Raw genomic sequence first — 20660 nt, forward strand, 5'->3', positions numbered from 1 at the left:
GGCCTTCTTCCATGGGGGCATGGCAGGTGTTTGTTTGTGTGTTTGTTTTTAATGCAGTTGACTTTTTTTTGTGTTATTGCAAAAGTTGTCCATGTTTATTATGAACAAAACATTTCATACGGATGAACCAGGAGAAATGAAATTTAGTCTTAATTTTAATACTCAGAGATAACCGCTGTTAACATTTTGGGGTGTATCTTGTCAGGCATTTGTTTACACACAAATACATATATCTTATTTGCAAATTGGGGTTACTGGTGCACACAATTTTCTAACTTGCTTTTTTCCATTTAACGATGTAGAGTATCCAAGTTTCCATGTCAATAAATGTTCTCAACATCATTTTTACTGCCTGTAGAGTATTTCATCATGTAGACGAAGCAGGATTTATTTAAATTATCTCCAGAAGTTCAATGTTTAGGTGGTTTCCAATTTTTCATTGTTACGAAAACCCGGTATTTAAAAATCCTTGTAGATATATATCTGGGTTATCTCCAGCATCCAGTGAACATGATTGACCTTCCACAAGTATTTGTTGAATGAATGAATATTTCGTTAGAATAAATTCCTGGTAATAGAATTTCTGCATTAAAGGTTATATATTTATTAAAGAGTTGGGTGGGACGCTTCTATTGCCAACTGACTCTGCAGAACAGTGGTACCATATAAGCAGTACTTTAGATTCACCAGTTCATCTGGCTTTGCCCAGAACTTTCCACGTTTAGCACAGAAAGCACTGCTTCCTGGGAAACCCCTCAGTCCCGAACAAAGTGAGACAGTCTAGATAAGAGAATGCCCATTTCCCCACACCCTCACCAACATTGTGCGTTCTTATGGTTTTTAGTAGGTTCATTTCTTTGTTTACTAGAGATGTTGAATATTTATTCACATGCCTTTTCAGTCACTAATGTTGCCTCTTTTTGAGTTGCCAGTTCAATTCTTTTTATTCCTTAAATTCCACATGTAAGTGAAATCGTATAGTGTGTATCTTTCTCTGTCTGACTTAAATACCTTCTAGGTCCATCAAAGCAATATCTTTTTCCATCTCCTTCCTTTTCATATGTAGGGGTCTTGGTTTCTTATCCTTTCAGCCCCTCTATCTTTTGGTTGGAGCACTTAATTCTTTTCCATTTGAGGTACTTATTGATAGGAATGTAGTTGTTACCATTCTTTATTCCTGTTCTTGATACATGTTTTTTCTTCTTAAAGAAGTCCCTCCAACATTTCCTATAATACTGGCTCAATGGTGATAAATTCCTTTGGCTTATTTTTGTCTGGAAGCTCTTTATCTGTCCTTCAGTTCTGAATGATAGCTTTGCTGGATAAATTATTCTTAGTTTCAAGTATACAGTACATTGGTTAGACATCTATATAGTTCATAAAACGATCCCCCCAACTGCTCCCTCCCTCCCCGGGCCCTCCACCTGACCAACACATTAATGCTAACTGCATTCCCTGTGCCATGCTCCCCATTCCCATGACCATCCATCAGCTACTAATTTGTACTTTAACCCTTCACCCCATTCTCCCAGCCCCACAACCCCCTCCTCTCTGACCATCCCCAAATTGTCCGCTATATTCGTGAGTCTGTTTTTGATTAGTTTGCTCTTTTTATTCCTTAGATTCCACATATAAATGTGAAATCATATGGTATTTATCTTTCTCTGTCTGACTTATTTCACTCAGCATAAGAACTCCTGGTCTATCCATGTTGTTGCAACAGTTCAATTCTTTTGCTCATTTTTTTATTAGGTTGTTTATAGTTTAATTATTAATTCGCATGAGCTCTTTATATAATAAAGATATTTGTGTTAGCCTTTTGTTTTTTATTATTTTTTTTAAACTACAGTTGTTTCTGATTTATAGATAGTCATATCTATAAATTGCTTTGGTAGTAGCTTTGTAGGGATATTCATATGTCATATTCATCCATTTAAGGAATACAGTTCAGTGTTTTGGGTTTTTTTTTTGTATATTCATGGATGCATATAGCCATCACCACAATCAATTTTATAGTATTTTCATTATCTCCAAAAGAAACCATACCCTTTAGCTGTCATCCACCAATTCCCCCGTCTCCTCCAGCCCAAAGCAACCACTAATCCACTTTCTGGTCTATAGATTTGCCGCTTTTGGACATTTTATATAACTAGAATCATATAATATTTGGTCTTTTGTGACTGACTTCTTTTACTTAACGATGTTTTCAAGGTTCATCCATATTATAGCATGGATCATTTCTTTTTATGGCTGAATAATATTCCATTGTAGGGATCTATCACATTTTATTTATGCATTCATCTGTTGATGAACATTTCAGTTGCTTTCACCTCTTAGCTATTATGAACGATGCGGCCATCAACATTTGTGTGAAAGTTTTAATGTGGATATATGTTTTCATTTCTCTTGTATATATACCTATGAGTGAAATCACTGGGTCAAATGATATCTCTATGTTTAACTTTTTTGAGGACCTGCTAGGCTGTTTCCCAAAGTGGTCGCACAATTTTACATTTCCACCATCAGTGTATAAAGATTCTATTTTCTTCACGTCCTCTCTACCACTTGTTATTTTTCCATTAAATTAGAGCCATCCTAGTGGGTGGGAAGTAGTATCTCACTGTGGTTGTGAATTCTGGTTTCTGATGACTAATATAATTTCTATAAAATTTTAAAAATATTTTTTCCTTTGGTGTTGTGGTTCTCACCCCCGGATTATATAATAGTCACTGCCCCTCCCTTGAACTTAAGGTTTTATTTTTCAACTTTTAACATTTTAGTCCATCTGGAGTTTACCTTGGCATATAGTATGAGGCAGAATGCTTTTGAATTTTTCCAAGCAGCTATTTGTTCCAATGCTTTTACATTGTTAGCATAAGTACCCTCTCATTCTTCTTTAAAAAAATTTATTTTCTATCCTCACGTATTTCTTCTTTTAAATGAAATTTGGTATAATTTTATTCAGTCCCCACCTCCTCTCTGCCTCTGCCCCAAAATCTCATTGAGATTTTGATTATATTTACATTAAAAATATAAATAAAGAGGGGAGTATTAAAGTCTATACAATACTGTTTTGTTTTAAATCCAGGAATAGGATTATGTCTCTTCATTTATGCAAATCTTCTTTTAGGATTCCCCAAGTAAAGTTTTGTAGAAAAATTTTTTCTTAAAGATCTTGCACATTTTTTGTTTAACTTATTTTAGGAAATTAACATTTTAAATTTATATTACAAATAGAAATATTATTTAGCATTACATATGTTCTTCGATAATATACTTGTATAAAACTTGTACAGAAAATCCAAAACATTAGTGAACTGAATAAAATAAAGAAAATCCTGCATTTCCCAAGCCCTTTCCTCATCAATAGCCACTGCTACCTGCTATAAGTTTGGTGTAATCTCTCCAAATGTTTTCCATGCACATATGTAGATAGTGTGTTTTATTTTACTAAATAGTATCATATAATATAAAAGTTTCCGTAACTAATTTTTAAAACTTAATATACCATATAAATCTTTTACACCAGTACCTAAAGTTCTCCCTCTTTCTTTTTAGTAAACAGTGGACCATTATTCATTGAGCTGCTCCCATGCTCACAGTCAGATTGTTTCCAGGGTTTTGATATTACGAGCAATGCTGCTCTAAACATCCCAAGAGTGTCCTGTATGTTACACTTTGCTGCACTTTTCTGCAGGACAGAATGTGACATACACTACCAAAATGCCTTACAAATGCTTTCCTTCCGTGTAAACATGTCATCTGCCCAAAACTATTCTTATTATCCCCATTTTACAGTTGAGAAAACAAAGAAAGGTACAGACAGGTTAAGCAGATGTATAATTTACATTCTTATTAACAATGAACGAGAGTACCTGTCTCCCTGCACCCTACCTAATATTAGATGTTAAAACTCTTTTAATTTTTTGTTAGTATGAGAAATGACAATTATATTTCATTTTAATTTGCAATTATTGGATTACTAGTGAGATTGAGCTTCTCTTTACACTTATTAGTATTTACATAATTTTTCTTTGGCTCGTCAGTTCATATCAGTTGCCCAGTTTTCTACTGGGGCTTTCGTTTTATTTGTAAGAGCCCTTTATATGGTTAGAATATTAACCATTTCTTTTCCACTTGCCTTTTAACTTTATTTATAGTACCTTTCATCATTCAGAAATTAACACTTTTTTATAATCAAGCCTTTTTGTGGGAGGGGGTGAGTAGAGGGCTATACTTTCTAAGGCCTCTCGTACTACAAGATTATAAAGAATATTCTTCTATATTTTATTCAAGTACTTTTATCTTTTTATTTTTTACATTCATATTTTCGATTTATCTGCAATTAATTTAATGCCTGGTGTCAGATGGAACTCTCATGAATTTTCTTTCCAGTTAATCGGTTTTTCCAAACCTATGTTTTGAATCGTCCTTCCTATTGTTATAGGCCATGCTCTTGTCCCTCTCATTAATCTGTCTAATCCTATATCAGGCTGAGCCTTGGTTACTGTAGCTTCATAATATGTTTTAGTAGTAGTGAACATCCCAAGGCCAATCCTCATTATTCTGCAAAATTTCCTCTGAAGTTGTACACCCTAATTCTAGTCTGCCAGTGTTTTATTCTTACCTTTTTCACTAACGTATTTCAATGTCAGAAATGACACTAGATCTAAAATAATGTGTCCTTACCTCCTACTACCCATAATGAGTGTGTCGTCGGCTCTCCCATACTTCTCTTTGCTTTCCTCCATGTCTCCTCGGTATTATTGAAATCACCTACAATTTTAGTTTCCGATTGTTACTGTTTTAAAACATTAGTTCTATTATGTTTTAAGAATCATTTATTTAAATTGCGTTTAACTTCTCAATTATGTTGTCAGTAGTTAAGTGTATAAATGTTTCTGGCTTCACTGCCTGTCAGTCTCTCGAATACCACGTCATCTCACTCTTGACTTCTTGATTTTGTTTCGTTTTTGTCTGGAGAGCTTTCTTGAGTAATTTTTCCCGAAAGGGTCTGTGGGTGGCATACTTTCTTAGTCTTTGTAAGTCTGGAAATATTTGCCCTTTTCCTGAGTAGAGAATTCTAAACTAACAGTTCTTCTCCCCCAGCGGCTCTCCTCTGTCCCAGCATCCAGCTAGAATACAAGTGCCGTGCTCCCTCGATGCTCTAAAATTTCTTCATGGAAATGAGCAGGATTTCTCTTTCTAATCTTTGGAATTTAGAAATTTCGTCAGATTATTTCTAGTTGTTCTCTTTTGCTAATTTTCCCTGGTACTAACTTCAGCCCTTTCAGTCTGAAGACTCAAGTCTTCCCTTAGCTTGGGGAAATTTTTTATTAATTTTTGGAATTGGGTTCAATGTCCTCTTTCTGGATTTCCTACTACAAATAATAATAATATAAATAGGATAATGGCACCTAATGTTTATCAAATGTGCTTTTTCCTTCTGCTATAACATGTCATCTGCCCAACACTATTATTCTTTTATAGATGAAGAAACAAAGGAGCAGAGAGGTTAAGTAGCTTGTACAGGTCTCATAGCTAGAGGGTGTAGGCTTTGATCCGAACCCAGATGTCTAGCTCTAGAACCCCTGTTCTTAGCCACTACACTATGCTCCCTGCTTGTCAAATCCAACCCTGACTGCGGTACCCTTCAGTAAAAATGTGACCGTTGACAGCAGGAGAAGGCATGGGGTGCTAGAATCATGGAAGTGAAACCGATTAGGAGACTAAAGACCAGAGGGGAGATGGGATCATCAAATGTTCCCCAGTGAATTCAGAGTTGAGAATCTTCCCCTTAATCCCTTTCCCTCTGTTCAGCCTCCCCCTTCAGGCCTCATCGCTGTCCCTGGGACTACTGTATGCCAAACTGTGAACCTCCCTGTTCCTTCTTCTGTCCCTTTAGTCACCTCTCTAAAAGGTAGCCAAGATGACTTTTCCTAAAGAGCAAACCTGGTCACTTTCTCACTACGGAATGTTTGTTGAATGACTGTATGAGTGAACAAATAATTTCAAGGTATCTATTGTATGTCAGACACCGTGCTAAGTACTGGTGATACAGTATGCATTAGTCAGGAATCTGCCAGTTGCAAGTGACATGAACCCAACTGAAATTAGCTTCAGCCAGGAAATGGAATTTATGGGATTAGGGAGGGCAGCCTTCAGGCATAGCTGGGTTCAGGGCCTTGAGCAATATCACCAAGAACTTGCCTCACTTCCTCCATCTCTTGGTTCTACCTGCTTATGGGTTGGCTCACTCTCTTAGTGATGGCAGTATAGCTGCCAGAAGTACCAAGATTATGGCCTCTGATTTGATGGCCTGAGCTTAGGCCCAACCATCCAAGTAGGGGGTGGACTTGGGGGCGTGTGTGGGTGAACTGCATCTAGCAGCCAAGGTTACGGCGCTGTCCTCCACGTACCTGAGTCAGTTACTCTTTGCCGAACACTTCCCAGGAACTCGAGTAATCAAGACACAGCCTGTCCCTAGAGCTGGCATGAGCATAGTACGTTGAGGATTGTTCCCAAAAGCCTGAAATCTCAGGCCAGCATGTGGATGATTGGACTGGAGCCAAAAAGGGAGATGGTCATGGCTCTTGGCCGTCTTGTGCTGCTACAGCTGCCCAAGGTCAAGCTGAGGCTACCGAGGTGACTGCGATGTGTGCCCCAGACTGGAGCAGAATCTAGCCAGCAATAGCTCTCGGGGTCAGCTCTCCAGGGAAACATTTGGTCTCCTGGCTTTCACTGCATGTGGGCTTCTCCTTGCTATGGCTGGGAGATACAGTTCCCATGAGCAGGCTGGGAATGTCCTTGCTGCCTGAAGTTGCCAAGGAGGAGGCAGATGGCAAGCGGAGAGATTTTTCTAGAACATGAGTCAGGGGCAGAGCGTACAGGTTAAGAGCATCGGCATTGGAGCTATGCTGCCCATTTGCCATTTCTTTTGTTGTGTAATCTTCCTGTACCTTGGTTTTCCCACCTGTAAGATGGGGAGATGATAATAGCCTGTTGCTCAGTAACTTCATGATTATTAGCTATTACTACACGCCAGGTACCATGTTGGGCCCTCATCCGTTAGACCCTTGACAGATACCATCGCATTTAACTTTACCGTTTAATCTTAAGATAAATTCTGTCCTTTCACAGATGATAGCCACAACAACGACAGCACAACAACGATGATCTTATTTATGAGCACTTACCGTGTGCCAGGCACTCCACACACACCACCTCGGTTAGTCCCCACACAGCCCAGAGGGGCCCCATTGTCATAGCCCCATTGTACAGACATGGTAACTGAGACTCAGAGCTATCAAAGTGACCTGCCCAAGATAACTCACACTCAGATTTTGTGGACTCCAAAGCCTGTGCTCTTTCTAAATACCACTGACTGAAACTATTTCTTTAGTGAGAGAGCTCAGAGATATCTGGGACTGACCATTGAAGGGGAGGAGTGGGACTCAGGCATCCCTGTGCGGTCTCATTTTAGAGATACACCTCTGAGGCTGAGAAGCGGGAAGGGACTTGCCCTGGGATCTGCACACTGCAAGCCAGATCTCTTTGTGAGTTTGAACCTGAAGATACCTGCTCTGTCCCTCCCCACCTCACCACTTGCAGCGTGTGCCCCAACACCAAGGGAAGTGCCACCAGGAAGAGCTAGGTGTATGCCCGTAGCAAGCAGTGGGAGACTGTGTCCCCTGCCCTGGTGTTAGGGTGATAGAGGCCAGACAGTCCCTGCTTGCAGCGTCAATGCCAGCATCAGCCATGCTCACTTTCCAAGTCAGATACCAGGGGCAGGCTGCTTCCCTGTCGGTCTGTGTCCATAGTTCTGAGCACAGCCTCTAGCACACAGTAGGGATCCAGTGGCTATTAAAATAATGAATCAATGTTTCTTGATGGACTCTGGTGGGAGGGCCTTTCAGCATGGAGCCTGTAGACCCCCAAATTAGGGCTATGAGACCCAGTGAGTAAAAGCCCAGAACTTCCTAAGTAGGTTAGCAGATTCAAAGCATGGACTGGGTGGGAGCATAGATAATTCCCCAGTTTCACAGGGAAGCTCAGGGTCATCACCCTTTTCTATAGCAGGTTGGGGCAGGGGCCGGTCTCTGTAGAAGCTGGGGCTGGTGTGTCCCGGCTCAGGCTTCCATTACCCTAGACAGCCAAGCGCAGGCCTGGCCTTTTCATTGTCCAGGGGTAATGAAAACCTGAGCAGCTACTGGTGGGGTCTGGGGGTAGTCTTAGTCCATCATACGCTCTGGCATTCCTAGGACCACACCTCTCCTTGGCTTGTGCTGTTTCTGCCATGGCAGCATCCTCCTCCTCCCCAGCTCGGAACAAAATCACAGTGGACTTTGGATCAGGAGCCAGGATAGGGAAGTTCATGAAAGCCTTGGCAGGTACCTTCTTTCTTCGAGGAGGGCATTGCCAAGGCTCGGCCTCCTCCAGGTGTTGTCTGTAGGGGAAAGGTGGGTGGGTTTCATCTGTGCAGGGTTCGTGGTGGAATCTTGGGAACACAAACCTGGGTGTACCAGGCTTAATGCAGTGGGGGCAGTAAAGGAAGATGGTGGAAACCCTGCTTTGGCACAGGCTGCATCAGAGCGGCCCGTCTGGGGTGTCTGTGTTACTTCCTGCTGCTGCCATGAATCCCTAGAGCCTCGTCTGAGCCTTGGGTTCTGCCTGGGGGAGCTGTACCCCAAGACATGAGATGTACACACACTGGATCCCTGCTGACCGTCCCTGGTCCCAGCTCTGGAAGCTGCTGCCAGCCAGCCAGCTTCTCAGTATAGCTGAGGGGCTCGTCTGTTCCATAGGCTGCCTTTGCAGTAGTGCAGGGCAGAGTGGAAGGTGGATTTGGCTTGATGATCTGAAGCTATGCACTTGCTAGTGTGTGACCTTGAGCAGGTTTCCTAATATCTCTATGCTCTGTTTACTCATCTATAAAATGGGGACATTAGACATCATATCTGGTCAGGTTATGAAGACTTAATGAGTTAATAACCAGGAAGTGCTTTGAGCAGAGCTGATACACAGTAAGTGTCAAAGAAGTATTTGGTAAATAAAATGTGTAGATCAGTAAATGGGGCCCAGGCCCTGGGGGCCCAGGTGCCGATCCCTGTGGCCTATGGGGCATTTAGATCTTGCTGCTCCCTAGATCCCAATTTCTCCTATACTGAACAGCATCTTCACTTATGTAGGTCTGAGAAGCATTCGGACGTGATGTAAGGAGCGTGGGACTCGGAGATTGCAGTCTCTGGTCCCAGCCCTGCCACTCAATTGCTGTTTCTTTGGAAAAGTCACTTTCGCTCTCTGGACTGCAGTTTCACTGGCTGTAAATGGAGAATAAGAGTGAAAGATCTCCCAGGATCCTCTGGCTTAGAGAGCCTGGTTGTCAGTGACTACCACATCCTGCCCCAGGCTGTGCACTGCAAGGGCCCAGGCTCCTCTGATTTGTGTCTAGAACTATGGGGAGGCAGAAGGCAGTGGCTGCCTGGGGTCTCCCACTAGATACTCTCCCAGCCTGGCTGAAACCTGTGCCTGAGAGCATTGGCTGCTCTGCCCTTTCCTGATGAACCTTGTGGACTAGAGCATTGATGAATGCATTCTGGATCTGCTTTGGACCCAGCGCCCTGTTCTGGCAGAGCTGCTCTGCCCATCGTGGCACAATGTCTAATTATGGACTCATTAATCTGACTACATGGGTGATGTCTATCTCCCTCACTGGATGCTCAGCCTTGTGAGTTCAGGGCCCAGTCCCCAGGGCCCAGCACAGAGCCTGGCACATAATTAGTGCTCTGGAACTCCCCTCTATTCAGGCTCTCTACCCTAAGTCTTATTCTAAGCACCAGAAATTTCATCTTGGAACCCATCAGCCCCACTGAGAATTAGACATTCCTGTTGGAACTGGCCATCTCTTGAGACTCGCTTTCTTAGTTTCCCAGGACAAGGGTGGGCCCTGCTTCCCAGGAGCCTTTAGGATGACAGCCTTCCAATCTGGAAACTTCCGGCAAGAACTGCCCTGGCTCTGCCTCCAGGGACAAGACGAAGCGCTGATTAGAGTTTGTAACTGCCTGACTTGATAAGGGCTGTTCTGAGGCAACTCTGATTAAGGATTTTTACTTATACCAGCACGCATGCGTATGCTTCTATGTGTGAGGAAGACAGGAATAGAGTCAGCCAGATAGGGGCCAGGAGACAGGCAGAGACTGACATTTGGAGACATTGAGACTAGTAATAGGGAGGGTAGGGGCCGGAGGGACAGCACTTCAGTCCAGGGTGGCCAAGATCAGGTGGGGTGGGAAAGAGGATGGGGCTCTTCCTGCCAACATCTCAGGGTACCTGCCACTCCAGTAGTAAGCATATTCAGGTTGGAGCTGGCTATGGGATGGGCACCCCCCAGCATGAGCCCCAGGCTCAGCCCAAGGTGTGTTGGTTGACATCAGGCAAGCAATTGCAGTGGCCATAGCCAGGGCACCAAACAGCCCTGTACTGATAAAGCGGCTTCCTGCAGTGGTGGGGCAGCGCGGTGGCTAGGAGTGGGGACCCTCAGGTTGGACCGAGTGCTCTTCAGTCCTGGCTCCACAGCCAACTACTTGTGTGACTGTGGGCAACTTTCTCTGCCATCCTCTACCTCAAGTTCTTCATCTATAAATAAAGCAATAATAGTCCCTGCTTGACGTGGTGCTCGTGGGGATTAAATGAATTAATGAAGGCCAAGCTCTCAGAATAGTGCATGGTATGGGATCACTGAATCCTCTGTTAATCCCACGGGTGGGCAGGTCAAGGGTTGTCAGTCCCAATTTACAGTTGAGGAAACCAAGGGTCAGAGTGAGCAGGGACTTGCTCAGTGAACCCAGCCAGCTAGTGCTGCAGCTAGAGCTAGAATTGGGGACCTTCACCTCCCAATCCCGTGCTCTTTTCTCTGCCTCCCCATGGTCCCTCTGTTCGAGATGTCTCCTTGACTTGTGGCCCTCACTCTTGGGCTGTTGTAATGTGCCATCAGAGGAAGCCCCAAGCTCTGTCTATCTCCGATCCCCCAGAGTTTGGTGCACACAAAAGCGCTAAATAAAAGCGTGTGTCCGGCTGCACTGGCTGGGGCTGCTGGGAGGTGACTTGAAGCAGCCACTCCCCCCCCCTCGGGCAGTGGCATTCTCAGAGTCAGCCTGTGTTGGCTGCAGGACCCTGAGTTGAATTGCAGCCACCCACTGAGATGAGAGCAGCTTGGGCGTGGGGGTGTGGTGGGGGAAGCCTCAGTGATTGGCTCTGTCCTGCCAGAGCGGTGGCCAGTGGCTTTGTGTTGCCCCCGCAGGGGGAGCCCTTAGGATGTGAGTGGGGTGCAGCCGGCTTGGGATCCCAGTGCCAGAGAGTGCCGCTGCGAGTGATGGATGCCTCTGCCTCTAGAGCCGCACTTCAGGGGCCAGCCTGGGTCCTGAGGAGGGGCGGCAGGGGAGCCAGAGCCCACGAGTGTGAAGGTATAACCCAGGAGCTGGCCGGGCCCCTCGAAGGCTGAAGGACCAGCTGGCTGAGGACTCTTTCTCAAGACATCTCAGACTCCTTGGATGAAAGTGGCTTGGGAAATCACAGAGTTTTCTATTTGATGGAAGAAAGAAATTCAGCCTCTCTCCAGAGTGGCAGCCGCCGCTGGCTGGACAGGGTGTGTGTTTGGGAAGGGCGCTGGAGGAGGAGGAGGAAGAGGAGGAAGAGGAGGAGGGCAAGGAGGAAGAGGAGGAGGGACGGGTGATGCAAGGGTTTTGAAAATGCTACCTAGATGTGGGAGGTGGAACCTGGTCATTTGGTTCTGCTTTTCCCAGCAGGTATCGCTCCCCTGGGGAACTTGGGTAAGTCCATAAATAGCTCTGCTGACACAAAGGAGCTCTGTCTGGGAAGGCAGCCGCTTGACACGGCCGCCAGGAGCTGCCACCAACACGGCTACCCGCCCGCCCGCCGGTCCGCCTGCAGGAGGAGCTGGGCAGAGACCCGGGCGGGCGGGCTGGCAGAAGCGGCAGCCCCGAGTCGCCTGGCTCCCTGCCGGAGTGTGCTGGGTAGGTGCCTCCGAGACAGGGTGTGTGTTTGGTGGGCGAGTGGGTGGGGGGCTCTGGTCCAGGCCACCCCATGCCCCTGTTTCTATTGTTTCTTCCCCAGGGCAGCCATTGATGGGTATGTTGTAACCCAACTGTGTGTTCTGCTCTGAGATAGCTCTGTGTGTGTGTGTGTGTGTGTGTGTGTGTGTGTGTGTGTGTGTGTGTGTGTGAGGGCCATGCTTCCACTGTGTATTGCCTTCCACTTTCAGGCTGGTCAGCCAGCATTTCCTTCTGGGAGAAAGGAATGTTTAGTGACTAGGAGTGGGGACACTGCCTGGGGAGGGAGCGCTCCGCTTGTGGTGTTGGTGATCGTGTAAGGGATGCTGACTGCACACCAGGCACCACGGATGGCTGCTCTTGCCTAGTTCCATGTCAGGGGAGGAGGTGGGTCTCAGGGGCTTGTCCCTGGGGAGTGTTGCCTCTGATCCCCTGAGACTTGCTAAAATGTCCACTGGAAGCACAGCAGGGATGCTCTGTCTCCCGAGCCCTTTGGGAAAGGTGTCGCACCTGCTTCCCAGGCTCCAGTTGAGACCCGTAAGGAAGAAGGTAATGGTTAGGGACCTGCTCAGCCCACAGTGCCACTGTAAACAGGCAGAGGCCAATTCTTTTCTCAACTTGGAGGCCCTATGTTTCTACTCTTGTCCTGAGGTGTCCAGGAAGAGTCCTTGTACCTGGGACCTCAGGGCTGAGGAAGAGCCTCGGTCCAGAGAGGGGAGGAGCATGTCCAGGTTCACACAGCAAGTCTATGTCCACATCTACCTCCTGGAACAGTGAGGACAGGATATGTGGGTGCCATTACCCCAACCTGAGCTATGTAATTCAGCTGTGAATCTGGCTCTCCTGGCTTGAGATGCCTCGCTCAGTACGGGGCCATTAGGCCCCCCACTGAAAACTTTCCACATCCTGCTGCCCTCAGGCCCTATGGCTGGGGGCTATCAGGTTCTGTTCTCAAGATAGTTTGAGTGGGTGTATCTCCTGGAAGGAAGGAGCTGCAGTGCCTGCCCCACCAATGCCCGCAGGATCCCAGCCAGGGCACTGCGGCCATAGTCAAAGTTTCCACCAGGGCCCTGGGAGTCCTCCATGCCCAGCCAAGGGATACCTCCCCTCTTGCCCAGCCCTAGCACATGGCATGGCTGAGCCCAGGGCGGACCCTTCAGGGAGCCAAGCTCTACAGCAGGGCTCGCTCCAGGCCCAGCCTGGCATCTGAAGCAGCAGGAAAATGGTGAAGATGGAGGCGGCTGAGGCGAGCACCCTGTTGGGAAGTCTCTGGGGCTTTGATGGGGCTTCTGATTATGAGTACCTGGTATCAAGGAAACCACCCCACTCCCAGCTTTCTTACTTTTGCACATGTTTCTGCTCTGTGGAAAGCTCTTCTCTTCTCTCCTCTCTAGGTCTTAATCCCACCCAGACTGTCACAGCTGGGGCAATTACTCCAGTTGCAATGTCTGTCCATTGGTGGTGGCCCCCACACGGTGGTTGCTTCATGTCCTATTTATGTGGGATCTGGGGCTCAGGACATGGGAGGAAAGGGCTAGGATAGATTTTACTTGGGGATAAGCACTGATGTCCAAATCAGCTCTCTACCCATCTCCTACCTCTGCCTGGCAGAAAGTGGGCATGACTAACTTGAGGGCCTGGCAAGGAATCCCTTTGGAGCAGCCACTCTCTTGCCCCGGGAGCAGTGGCAGTGGCATGCTCAGAGTCAGCCTGTGTTGGCTGCAGGACCCTGAGTTGAATTGCAGCCACCCACTGGGATGAGAGCAGCTTGGGCGTGGGGATGTGGTGGGGAAGCCTCAGTGATTGACTCTGCTGACACATGTCAGTGTTGCTTCCACAGGACCAAGGGGTTGGAGGATGGAATTGACAGGAAGTGAAGCAGGGAGACTCTTGGCTTCAGCTTGGATGAGGCCAGAGAGAGAGCCCTCCCAGGGTTCGTGCTGGGCTGGCATGGTGTTCACACTGTGGCCTGGGCCATGGAGGGTGGAAGGGGCAGCCCTGGCTGATCTGAATGCAATGCTCATGGTCCTTTGCACAGACTGCAGTGGCTTGGAGCACAGTTTGGGCCTCCTTCAGATGGTGCCAACCAAGGAGGTGGATCTGGGGGTGGCCAGTGGTCTCTCTGGCTCCCCCAGAAGAGGCACAGCTGAGGATAGGAGTGCCCATGCCCAGCTGGATTTCTGGAAATCCTTAGAACTTTTTCTAGTTGATCTCCAAGGCCCTGGAGATGGCTGAGTCTGTTTGCCTCTGGACATGGTAGGGGACTGAGGCAGGGGAGCAAGGACTTGCTTGAAACTTCGAGCTTGCTTGTAACTATATGCGACTCAGCAGCACAGTGCGGATAAGACCCAGGTCTCTGGCTCCCCAGCTCAGGTCTCTCCCTGTCACAGCAACTGGATGACTCAGAGTACCTGGCTTTCGTCTTGGTTCTCCTTTTTTCTTTGGACTCCCCGGTGACACGTTCCTTTCTAGGATCTCTGGGCTTACTGGCAAGAGCCCGGCTCTCCTCTGAAAAGGCAGCGTGTGCAGTAGAGAAAGCCTTTGGCCAATAGGCTGGAGACTGAGGCACGTTCTAGTCCCTGCCCCATGGAGGATCTCAGGCAAATACGTTTTTTTCCCCTCTGGTTCAATTTCCCCTTTGGAGCAACCAGGGACTGGACAGCTATTGCCGAGCCCCTTCCAGCCATCGGTTTCTTTGATTCTCTGCAGACCGTTTCCTCTTCTTGGGTTCCGAGAATCATTGGTCAAGGCCAAGGTCTGGCTCAGCAGGGAAGCAGCCTTCAACCTGTTACACAGGCACTTCTCATGCAAGCTGGAGCTGGGGCTGAGGCTGGGATGTTTGTTGTTGTTTGTGGAGCCAGGCTGTTTCCAAGATGTCATTGCTCAGGGAAAGCCATCATTCCTCCCAGGGATAAACAAGGCTGCTTAGGGCTCAGCCCGCCCAGCCCAGAGAGGCTGGAGCCACTCACAGCAGGCCAGCCAGGCTCAACCCCAGGGAGCCGCCAACTTCCCTTGTACAACCAGCTGCACCGAAGCATCAAGATCGGGTTGGCGGTGGGGCAGGATTGGGGAGAGGGGTGCTGGGGCCATGAAACACTTGTGAGAGCAAAGCTTCCAGGCATGGAGGAGAGGTGAAGGGGTCCCAGGTTACCCTCTTCCTCTGGCAATGGACCTGGGTCATCACTCCAGATATGTGGATAGCTGCCAGGTGTGTTCTCTGCTCCAGATGGCCAGGGTTCTCCCCTCACCCTGCCTGCCATGGGCTGGCCTGCTTGCACCTGGCACTGTGGCTCAGGCTGCAGCTGGAGAACTGTCAGTGGCTCCCAACATAGAAAGGCAGCAGGGTTGCAGTAAGTAATTTGGAACTGGGCATGCTTTCCTCCATGTAGGTAGGGCCCTCCGTGGTATCCTCCTTACCTCTTGGTAGGGCTAGCCTCGGGCTAAGTGTAGAACTCGGGCACTTGGGGGAGAGAGGCAGAGAAGAGCTGAGCAGAGCCTCTGGGAGCCAAATGGCTGGCTGTAACCTTGAGAAAAGGCTGGAGGCAGCCAGGGGGACAGACCATAGGGGGGAAGGTGGCATGGTCCTGCCACTCCACACCTCAAGGGTTGGAACTGATGTCCGTCTGGGATATGAAAAACTTCACTGCTCTGACCTCAGTTAATGAAGTTCCTAGTTGATCCAAAGAGCTTCTCTGTACTTGTCTCTCTCTGTCTGCCTCCCTCCCTCCCTCACTTCCTTCCTTCCACATGTGTTTAATATCTACTGTGTAGCATGCATTGGCGAGTACTGGAGGTATAGACATAAAAGACCCAATATTTAATCTAGTGCCCGGACAGGCATGTAATGGATAGTAACAACACAGCTTTGATGGGGAGGCTTGGGGAAGGAGCTGTGGGAACCCTGGGGAAGCTTTGAATCCAACTTGAGAGCCTCAGTGAAGCTTCCTGTAGGAGATGAGGCTCTATCTGGTTGCATAGATACTTGTCCATCGAAGGAGCAGGTCACCATCCTGGTCTGTCCACCCCTCTGAGGTGTACATATGATTCCTGCCTGGCCATAGAAATCACCCGTGTGTATCCAGCCACATGTAATGTCTTATCCCGGGGAGGCTGTATGATGTGTTGCATGTAAATGCGTGGGCTCTGGGTTTGAGGCAGACTCTCCCACCTCACAGTTGCATGCCCTTGGCCAAGACACTGAACATCTCCATGCCTCCACTTCCTCAGGCAATGGCCCAAGCCCATCGGGGTTACACGAGATGATGCGTATACCTGGAATGCTTCGTGCACACTGACATGGCATCGTGCTAGCAGCGAGAGTGCACTAGCACCTTACTTAATGGTGGCTGTTATTGAATGAGATGGTGTGGGTGAAGTGAGGCTCTTGGCACGGGGTCTGGCACAGAGTGGGCATTCAGTACACGGGAGGTGGTGCAGCAGCTTTCAGTAGAGGGGTAGTCAGTTGGAATGTGCGTCAGAGACATGTACAAATGAAAGGGGCTCACGGAGGAAGGAGCGACCGCCTCAACCCAGGGGGCAGGGGAGACACTGGAATGAAGGCTTTTGTCCGTTTTTAAAATAAACCTGTAAGTTGAAGTATAACTAATGTACATACAGAAAGATGAGAAGAATATAGCCTATGAATTTTCACAAAGTGGGCACACCCTCCAGGTCAAGAAATAGAACCTTCTAGTACCCCAAGAAACCCCTTCTTGTGTCCCCTTTCAGTCACTACTGCCTCAGGGGTAACTCCTTTCCTGACTTCTCTCATTGATTAGCGTTGCCTGTTTTTGAACTTTGTACACATGGAACCATTGATATGTGCTCTTCGATGCTGACTTCTTTCAATCAGCATTCCAGTGGCAAGATTCGTTCATGTTATTATATGAAGTTTTATTTTATTCATCCTCCTGCCTGTATAGTATTTCATTGTGTGGATATACCACAGTTTATCCATTCTACTATTGATGGATATTTGAGTTGTTGCCAGTTGGAGGTTATAATGAATAGTGCTGCCATGAATATTCTTGCACGTGTCTTTTGATGCACTAGATATACTTTTCTGTTGGGTAAATACCTAAGTTTGCAATTGCTGAGTCATAAAATTGTGTATAAGTAGCTTTAGTAGATACCATCATATAATTTTCCAAAGTGTGCCACCAGTACACCCTCCTGTTGCTCCACAGTCCTTACCAACATTACCGATATTAGATATGGTGATATCTAATTGTGGTTTTCATTTTCATTTCCTCGATGACTAATGAGGTCCAGTGCCTTTTTATATGTTGATTGGCCATTTGGATAAGCTTTTTATGGCTGTTCAAGTCTTTCTCCCAGTTTTTTATTGGATCGTCTGCTCTTTTTCTTATTGATTTGTGGGAGCTTAAAAATATTCTGGATAGCGTTCGTTGGATACACACTTCAAATATCTCCTCTCACTCTGTGGCTTTTATTCTCACTCTGTGGCTTTTATTCTCACTCTTTTAAAGGTATCTTTTGAAGAAAGTCTTAATATAATGAAGTGGAACTTGTCAGGCATGTTCTTTATAGAGAATGCTTTTTGAATCCTGTTTCTTTGCCTATTACAAAGTTACGGATATATTCTCTGTTATCTTCTAAAAACTTAATTGTTTATTTTTCATATTTAGATCTAAAACCCACTTGAAATAGATTCTCATGCGTGGTGTGATATAGAAGTCGACACTCCTTTTCTATGAGTGGATATCCAGTTTATTTAAAAGGTCATTCGTTCTCACTTTCGGGCACTATCATCTTTGCCAGCAGTCAAGGGCAATACATGTGTATATGAAATGAGTTCTGAAGGATGAATATTAGTTTACCAGATAGACAAGGGTGGGCAGGGTGTTCTAGGTAGGAAGTACAGTAAGCACAGGTTTAGAGGTGCCCGAGAGTAGAGTGTGTTTGGGGAAATACAAATATAGATGACCTTTGAACAACATGGGGGTTAGGGGCGCTGACCCTTTGCACAGTTGAAAATCCATGTATAACTTTTGACTCCACCAAAACTTAACTGCTAATAGCCTCCTGTTGACTGGAAATCTTACCAATAATGCAAAGTCAATAACACATATTTTGTATGTTATATATATTATATACTGTATTCTTACAGTAAAGTAAGCTGGAGAAAAGAAAATGTTATTAAGAAAATCATAAGGCAGAGAAAATACATTTATAGTATTTATTGAAAAAAAAATTGCATATGAATGGACCTGCACAGTTAAAACCCATGTTGTGCGGGGCAACTGCAGTTCAGACTGGCTGGAGGGGAGAGATGAGAAACGGTATGGCAGAGAGGTCAGTCAGCAGGGGCAGAACAGGCAGCATAAGGAGCTGGGACTCTCTCAGAGGGATGGAGGGGTTTTAAGCAGAAGAGGAGTATAGTCATGTTCGTGTGAGGGACATGAGAGAAAGTCCCATGACAGAAGGATGATGGGAGGACGAGTTTGGAGCAAACTGTGAACCCAGCCAAATCTAGCCTCTACATCACCCCTCAGCAGAGACAGAGCGTGTCTGCTTCAGGGCGGCAGTGGTACAGGCAGTCGCGTGCCTAGGGCCACGGAGAATGACCTTCGGCTACAGGGTTGTCCCTGAGTCCACTGGCCAGATGTCCACTCCAGTGTCCTCAAGAGGAAGAGCCTCCTTTCCCCCTCAAGTGCCCCAAAGGAGGAGATATTTAGGAACTGGGGCAGACAGACAAGGCCAGGGGGTCTCTGGAGATGAGGTGCTTTCTGCTTTCCTGCCATCGATGCACATACAAGGAGAGCTGGCCACACCTTGGGCCCTGTGATCTGACTCCTCCGGGCTGGCTGAGATTCAGAACTGGACAAATTCCCTCTGGAAGAGTGTGGCCCAGAGAGGACAGTAACTTGACCCAGGCCACATTGTAAGCCAGCCTGACCTGGCCTAGTGGAAGCCGAGTCCCTCCAGGGCCTTTGGTAGAGGCCTTGGTTTCTTCCCCAAAAAGTGCAGATAATGGTGCTTCCGCCCTCAGACTGTTGTAAGGGTCAGAGTGAGTCAGGTGCCCTCTCCCAGAGTGGGATGCAGGGGAGGATGCTGATGATGTTGATGATGATGATAAGAGTGATAATTATGATTGCAGAAATCGTGACTGTTTATTGAGCGCCTACTGTGTACCAGGCCCCTTTATGTGGATTGTCTCCCAACCACACTGTGATGTGGATACTTGATACTTGTATCACCACTTTACAGATAAGGAAAAAGCCTTGATGAGGTTAAGCAGCCTGGCCAAAAGCACTGAGTTAGGAGGTGGCAGAGCCAGGATTGGAACCCAGATTTGTCTGTCTCCAGACCCCAGTTTTTCACCAGCAATAGGTTCTCCTCCCCCACTCCGGCTCTGAAGGTGCTCCCTGTTCTCTGAGCTGTTGCTCCGAGTTGAGCCGTGGATTTCGGTGCCCACCATGAGGGAGAGTCAGGCAGTGCAGAGGAAGGGCACAGTGGGCTGAGCGCGCGTGCACCAGGCCCTGCCTCCTGCCCCACCGTAGCCCTATGAGGCTAGCGTCACATTGATTCAGCCACACAGTTAAGAGTCAGCCCCAGGCCTGCCTGATTCCACATCCTGGGCTCATGACCGCAGTGCTGTCTGTGCCCTTCCCTGGGGTCCTCCTAGCTTGGCAGAGCTTTTTTTGTGTGACCAACCTAGTCTAGATATCACAGAGAGGCCACACATTTCTAGCTCTGCCAGTAAAGTGGTCCTGGGAGGGAGAGAATTTGGGAGGATCATCAGGTGTATGGAGTTTTTTTACCACCCCTTCCCCATCCAGGTGAGTTGGACATCTGCCCCCCCTCAATCTCTACCAATTTGGGGTAAGAGCAGGACCCCTGCATCTGGTACTGCTCACCATGCCTAGCATAGTGCCTGGCCCAGGTGTGTGCTTGGTAAAGTCTTTGGAAGGAAGAGAGGGAGGGAGGGCAAGAGGAAAAGCAGTGAGGGCGGCAGGAAAGGAGATCATGGGGTAGTAGAAAGAGCAGAGCTTTGGAGCCAGGCAGACCATGGTTTTAATTCTGACGCCTCTACTTACTCCTTTTTGATCTTGCACAAGTCATTTAACCTCTCTGAGCCCCGGTTTTCTTATTTGCAAAATGGGCCATTGATATGGACTTCACGAAGCTGCTGGAAGTGAGAGAGTATATCTAAAGCAACTGTCACAGTACCTGGTGTCTAGTAGATGCTCAATTAATGGTCTCTCTTTCCCTCTTCCCCTATCTTTTTCGCCATTTCCCCACCACCACCTCTAGCTCCATCTTCCCTATCTTTACAGCACCAAGTTCACGCGGCTTTAAGGGCAAAGTCCGAATTCCTTAATATATCCATGCTTCTGCTCCATGGAACCACCTACGCGTCTTTGAATGTTCCATGCTATCTCTGGCTTCAGCCTGGATATCTTCCCTCATCCCTTTCCCCATTACCTCCTCCAAGAGCCATCGCGGTCTTTCCTGCTGCCTCTGTGCTTCCATAGCCCCCTAGGGCGGTGGTGGGTGGGTGGGAGATGCCTTGGCCCTTGACCTGGTTCTACCTAGTGCCTTCAGTGAAGGGAATGTGTCTTGCCACTG

At 47.2% G+C, this 20660-nt stretch overlaps 1 protein-coding gene across 7 annotated transcripts in view; it reads left to right on the forward strand.

The window, feature by feature from the left end:
- Positions 1-20660, forward strand: part of RGS3 (regulator of G protein signaling 3) — a 118845-nt gene that overhangs the window by 74397 nt on the left and 23788 nt on the right. Inside the window, exons 1-2 of one of the 7 annotated variants that reach the window (XM_011360914.2) lie at positions 11193-11644; positions 11805-11828. The exons of 3 other annotated variants lie outside the window; for them this stretch is intronic. In XM_011360914.2, coding sequence (XP_011359216.1) covers positions 11588-11644; positions 11805-11828 — 81 coding nt within the window. In that variant the 5' untranslated portion in view covers positions 11193-11587. Of the gene's footprint in view, positions 1-11192; positions 11645-11804; positions 12033-20660 lie in introns of those variants that run through there. 3 more of the 7 variants (XM_011360917.2, XM_023531073.1, XM_011360915.2) reach the window with 3 other exon arrangements.

The sequence above is a fragment of the Pteropus vampyrus genome, unplaced genomic scaffold, assembly GCF_000151845.1.
Source record: "Pteropus vampyrus isolate Shadow unplaced genomic scaffold, Pvam_2.0 Scaffold61, whole genome shotgun sequence".
Classification (NCBI taxonomy): Eukaryota; Metazoa; Chordata; class Mammalia; order Chiroptera; family Pteropodidae; genus Pteropus; species Pteropus vampyrus.